Source organism: Triticum dicoccoides, chromosome 2B (assembly GCF_002162155.2).
Source record: "Triticum dicoccoides isolate Atlit2015 ecotype Zavitan chromosome 2B, WEW_v2.0, whole genome shotgun sequence".
NCBI classification, from domain to species: domain Eukaryota; kingdom Viridiplantae; phylum Streptophyta; class Magnoliopsida; order Poales; family Poaceae; genus Triticum; species Triticum dicoccoides.
The window spans coordinates 119,044,379-119,050,894 of NC_041383.1; the positions used below are offsets into that span (position 1 = coordinate 119,044,379).

General features: G+C 46.1%; 1 protein-coding gene across 1 annotated transcript in view; it reads right to left on the minus strand.

Moving 5' to 3' along the window:
* Positions 1-1,608, minus strand: part of LOC119360619 (autophagy-related protein 18d-like) — a 27,698-nt gene extending 26,090 nt beyond the window's left edge. The window contains exons 1-2 of the mRNA XM_037626172.1: positions 1,514-1,608; positions 1,139-1,326 (exon numbers count right to left, since the gene is read on the minus strand). Coding sequence (XP_037482069.1) covers positions 1,139-1,326; positions 1,514-1,608 — 283 coding nt within the window. The remainder of the gene's footprint in view (positions 1-1,138; positions 1,327-1,513) is intronic.
* Positions 1,609-6,516: the final 4,908 nt, after the last annotated feature.

Below are 6,516 nucleotides of genomic sequence, written 5' to 3' on the forward strand. Positions count from 1 at the left end.
AGACGACGCTAGCTCGAAGCATGGTGCGCAGGGGATGTAGTTCTGGCGGCACTATCGGAGAGGACATAGGAACAGTGTCCCGGTGGATTGCGAGAACGGAGGTGAGATCTGACGGGGAAAGGCAGAGGAATAGGGGATACGGAGAGAGATGGACGGGGGCGAGGGATTAGGGGCAAGTTATGGTAATGTGGCTCCAAGAAAATTGGGTGGTCAGCAGCGGGGTGAGGCTCAGCCGTGGGATTAAACAAGCATCAACGGAGCATTAGTGGTCTGAGGATTGATTTGTATCAGACGTATGATATTAAGTGTTTCCCTAAATTTTATTCACTTCGTGGCGGCGGCATCTTATTCGTGCTTATTCTGGCTGTTCCGGCCTGTGGATCAAGCCACCTACATCCGCATCAATCCATTTCCAGGTTCTTCTGTTCCTATATTAATGATTTTTATGCAGCTTGTTTGGTGACATGTCTCCAAGAAAGTATTTGTCTTGGTAGTGATTAAAGGAAGGAAGAAAAATGGATAGATGAACTGGTAGAATCCCAGAAAGGATCAATCGCTTCGTTTTCCTTTTTTTGGTAGGTAATGGCTAAGTTTTCCAAAAATAGTAATTCTTTGCACTTGACTGTAGTAAATGTCGAAGAGCAAAAAGTGACAATTTTATGTTGTTGCTGGTGATACCAACGAGGGTGATAATAGTTGTAGTAAACAAAAAACCTAGCTCACTCACCAAACTCAGAAATACCGTGTGTCGATGAATAACAATCATTCATTGTTTGTTTTGTTTTGCAGAAAAAAAAGATATCTTCATTGTAACAATTACAAAATCGAGCTGTTCTGGAGTTATATTGTTCCATCAATCTACACTATGTACTGGATTGCTTATAATTTTTAAAATAAATAAAATTTGAGATTTTTTGTGTCAAGAAGGGCCCCATGTTCTTCTCTTGCCCCTGGGCCCCATTTATTTGTGGACCGGCCCGCGCTCTTATCAGCAACAACTCTCAGAACCTTGTCGAGCTTTATCCTCAGCTCCCATCCCATCTCCTCAGAAAGCATGAGCCAGGGGGGAGGGGAGGGGGGATGTTATATATGCAAGCCCAAATGGGCATCACATTCACAACCACATTAGCATTTTTACCTTGGCCATCAAACGGGACGATCAGGAACGCACCCTTTTGGTGGGTCCATAGCCCGTTCTCCAGGACGAAGCGCCTGTCTCCTTCGCGCTCAAACTCCAGCATGAACATGTTGTTGCAGAGCAGGGTGTAGGCGATGCGTCCACGAAGGCCCCATTTGCTTTTTAGCTCTCCAAACAACCCCTCTGTACTGAAGGGCAACACAGAAAATAAGTAGCAACAACTAGCCAGCGGGTAGGCATAGCAGCTCGTGCCCTGGTGAGGTCCAGCTCCACGACGTCGAAATTCTGAACCTCCATCACCGACGTAGCAGGGGCATGCTGGGTCTCCATTAGGGAGGCCTCCCTCTGTCCATGCGAGGAGGATCCCTTTCTAGCCTCATGCCCGCACGTTCATTGCCATTTGAGGCAACCACCTCCAGCTTGCTCTCTGTCGCAGCCTTCTTCACCTTTCTGTCAACAGTGCTCTCCATGGTGCAGATGTGGTGGTGGTGGGGGGGTGCTTGTATGTCTGTGATGCGCAGGTTGATATCATCATCTTACCAGTTTTTATACCCCAACCATATTGGTTTTCCAAAGGCATTAGATCGTCTCTGAATGATACATTCCACACTATGTCATCGGGTGGATCCTCTGTCTGGGTGAGATTGATATGGGTCTGATATTGTGACAAAACAATGCTTGGTAGACCATTCATAGCATCCGAAATGGGGTTATTTTCCTTAATCGATCCCCACTCTGTTGGGGCTTTATTTGATATGTGTAACCACTTGGTACCAAATCTCTGCGATTCTGATGATATCCTAAGGCTGAACCTTTAACACCAAAGTGCTTCCTTTCATACTCTCGTACCATATCGACAATTGATATTGTGCATGCAATTTCCAGATCACATTCCTGACTTTGAGTAGGGTGAGCAGGAGAGGGCGCACAGGTGTTTATGCACTTTCTGGTGCTGGATCTATTGCTGGTCTAGTGCTCCAGTCCCATTCATATCTCGGGATCATCTCTCCTGACCCGTTGTCCTGTAGAGATTTCCGGATCCGGTCCATTCCTTCTTTGACTCAGCCTAGAGTTGCATTTGGTTGAGATCCACTTGAGCCCCCATCCTTGCTATCCTCTGGGCAATCAGCGAAAGGATCGTCGCTGCCATCTTCTTCCGGAACTTGTGGAGACCCAGCGGGTCCTCCTCGACGAGTGCGCGGTGGGGCGGGGGGACATGCGCTCTCTGAAGGAAATATGCCCCAGAGGCAATAATAAAGTAATTATTTATTTCCTTATATCATGATAATTGTTTATTATTCATGCTAGAATTGTATTAACCGGAAACATAATACATGTGTGGATACATAGACAAACTGAGTTTCACTAGTATGCCTCTACTTGACTAGCTCGTTGAATCAAAGATGGTTAAGTTTCCTAACCATAGACATGAGTTGTCATTTGATTAATGGGATCGCATCATTAGATAATGATGTGATTGACATGACCCATTCCATTAGCCTAGCACTTGATCATTTAGTATGTTGCTATTGCTTTCTTCATGACTTATACATGTTCCTATGACTATGAGACTATGCAACTCCCAAATACCGAAGGAACACTTTGTTTGCTACCAAACATCACAACGTAACTGGGTGATTATAAAGGTGCTATACAGGTGTCTCCGAAGGTGTTTGTTGGGTTGGCATAGATCGAGATTAGGATTTGTCACTTCGATTGTCGGAGAGGTATCTCTGGGCCCTCTCGGTAATGCACATCACTATAAGCCTTGCAAGCATTGTAACTAATGAGTTAGTTGCGGGATGATGCATTACGGAACGAGTAAAGAAACTTGCTGGTAATGAGATTGAACTAGGTATTGAGATACCGACGATCGAATCTCGGGCAAGTAGCATACCGATGACAAAGGGAACAACGTATGTTATTATACGGTTTGACCGATAAATATCTTTGTAGAATATGTAGGAGCCAATATGAGCATCCAGGTTCCGCTATTAGTTATTGACCGGAGATGTGTCTCGGTCATGTCTACATAGTTCTTGAACCCGTAGGGTCCGCGCGCTTAAAGTTCGGTGACGATCGGTATTATGAGTTTTTTGTGTTTTATTGTACCGAAGGTAGTTCGGAGTCCCGGATATGATCACGGACATGACGAGGAGTCTCGAAATGGTCGAGACGTAAAGATCGATATATTGGACGACTATGTTTGGACATGGGAAGAGTTCCGGGAGGTTTCGGGCATATACCGGAGTACCGAGGGGTTACCGGAACCCCCCGAGGAGCTAATTGGGCCTCATGGGCCCTAGTGGGAGAAGAGGAGGGGCGGCCAGGGCAGCCGCGCGCCCCTCCCCCTCTAGTCCGAATTGGACAAGGAGGGGGGCGGCGCCCCCCTTTTTCCTTCTTTTCCTCTCTCCCTTCCTTCCCTTCTCCTACTCCTACTTCGAAGGGGGGAGTCCTACTCCCGGTGGGAGTAGGACTCCTCATGGGGCGCGCCTAGGGAGGCCGGCCTCCTCCCCCTCCTCCACTCCTTTATATACGGAGGAGGGGGGCACCCCATAGACACAACAATTGATCTCTTGATCTCTTAGCCGTGTGCGGTGCCCCCCCTCCACCATAATCCACCTCAATAATATCGTAGCGGTGCTTAGGCGAAGCGCTGCATCGGTAGCATCATCATCACCGCCATCATGCTGTCGTGCTGACGAAACTCTCCGGCGAAGCTCTGCTGGATCGGAGCTCGCGGGACGTCATCGAGTTGAACGTGTGCTGAACTCGGAGGTGGCGTGCATTCGGTACTTGGATCGGTCGGATCATGAAGACGTACGACGACATCAACCGCGTTCGTCTAACGCTTCCGCTTTCAGTCTACGAGGGTACGTGGACAATACTCTCCCCTCTCGTTCCTATGCATCACCATGATCTTGCGTGTGCATAGGAATTTTTTTGAAATTACTCCCCAACAGTGGCATCTGAGCCAGGTTTATGCGTAGATGTTATATGCACTAGTAGAACACAAGTGAGTTATGGGTGATACAAGTCATACTGCTTACTAGCATGTCACACTTTGGTTCGGCGGTATTGTTGGATGAAGCGGCCCGGACCGACATTACGCGTACGCTTACGCGAGACTGGTTTTACCACCGCGCTTTGCACACAGGTGACTAGCGGGTGTCAGTTTCTCCAACTTTAGTTGAATCGAGTGTGGCTACGCCCGGTCCTTGAGAAGGTTAAAACATCACTAACTTGACAAACTATCATTGTGGTTTTGGTGCGTAGGTAAGAACGGTTCTTGCTCAGCCCGTAGCAGCCACGTAAAACTTGCAACAGCAAAGTAGAGGATGTCTAACTTGTTTTTGCAGGGCATGTTGTGATGTGATATGGTTAAGACATGATGCTAAATTTTATTGTATGAGACGATCATGTTTTGTAACAGAGTTATCGGCAACTGGCAGGAGCCATATGGCTGTCGCTTTATTGTATCAAATGCAATCGCCCTGTAATTCCTTTACTTTATCACTAAGTGGTAGCGATAGTTGTAGAAGCAATAGTTGGCAAGATGACAACGATGCTACGATGGAGATCAAGGTGTCGCGCCGGTGACGATGGTGATCATGATGGTGCTTTGGAGATGGAGATCACAGGCACAAGATGATGATGGCCATATCATATCACTTATATTGATTGCATGTGATGTTTATCCTTTATGCATCTTATTTTGCTTAGATCGACAGTAGCATTATAAGATGATCTCTCACTAAATTTCAAGGTACAAGTGTTCTCCCTAAGTATGCACCGTTGCAAAAGTTCGTCATGCTGAGACACCACGTGATGATCGGGTGTGATAAGCTCTACGTTCACATACAATGGGTGCAAGCCAGTTTTGCACATGCAGAATACTCGGGTTAATAAACTGGACGAGCCTAGCATATGCAGATATGGCCTCGGAACATTGAGACCGAAAGGTCGAGCGTGAATCATATAGTAGATATGATCAACATAGTGATGTTCACCATTGAAAACTACTCCATCTCACGTGATGATCGGACATGGTTTAGTAGATATGGATCACGTGATCACTTAGATGATTAGAGGGATGTGTATCTAAGTGGGAGTTCTTTAATAATTTGATTAACTGAACTTTAATTTATCATGAACTTTGTACCTGATAGTATTTTGCATGTTGATAACCCGCAAGTATACGGGATAGTTGTAGCCTCTTTCGGTAAGTAAGAGTGTCGAACCCAACGAGGAGCTAAAGGTAGAACAAATACTCTCTCAAGTCCTATCGGATACTGATACGACTCTACGCACACTTGACGTTCGCTTTACCTAGAACAAGTATGAAACTAGAAGTACTTTGCAAGTATGATAGGAAAGATTTGCAAGATAATAAGGAACGCGTAAATAAAAAGTAGGGGCTGTTTAGATAAAGATGCAATAAAGTAAATGTAGCAAATGTGGAAAAGTGGTGGTAGGAGTTGTGAAAGCGTCCCTAAGCAATTGACTACGTTACTAGACCGGTAATCACTATTGCAATTCTATTTGAGGGAGAGGCATAAGCTAACATACTTTCTCTACTTGGGTCATATGCACTTATGATTGGAACTCTAGCAAGCATACGCAAATACTAAACATTCATTAAGGTAAAAGCCAACCATAGCATTAAAGTATCAAGTCCCCTTTATCCCATACGCAAACAACCTACTTACTCGGGTCTGAGCTTCTGTCACTCACGCCACCCACCATAAGCAAATCATAAACATATTGCAAACCCTACATCGGGAATCCCTCACGCTTGCGCGACACGGAGGGCACAATAGGACAGCACCAATAATAAAACATGCAACTCAAACCAATCATAGCAATTCATCAATCACCGATCGGACAACGAAAATCTACTCAGACATCATAGGATGGCAACACATCATTGGAAAATAATATGAAGCATAAAGCACCATGTTCAAGTAGAGGGTACAACGGGTTGCGGGAGAGTGGACTGCTGGATATAGAAGGGGGAAGGTGATGGATATGTTGGTGAAGATGACGGAGGTGTTGGTGAAGATCACAGTGATGATGATGGCCCCCAGCGGCGTTCCGGCGCCATCGGAAGCAAGGGGGAGAGAGCCCCCCTTCTTCTTTTTCTTCCTCCTTGACCTCCTCACTAGATGGGAGAAGGGTTTCCCCTCTGGTCCTTGGCTCCCATGGTGTGGGAGGGGTGAGAGCCCCTCTGAGATTGGATCTATCTCTCTGTTTCTGCGTGCTGTAATTCTGCCCTGGCACCGTTTCTTTTATACGTGGAGATCCGTAACTCCGATTGGGGTGAATCTTTCGCCCAGATCATTCTCATAAAATTAGCTTTCTTGCGGCAAAAGAAGAGC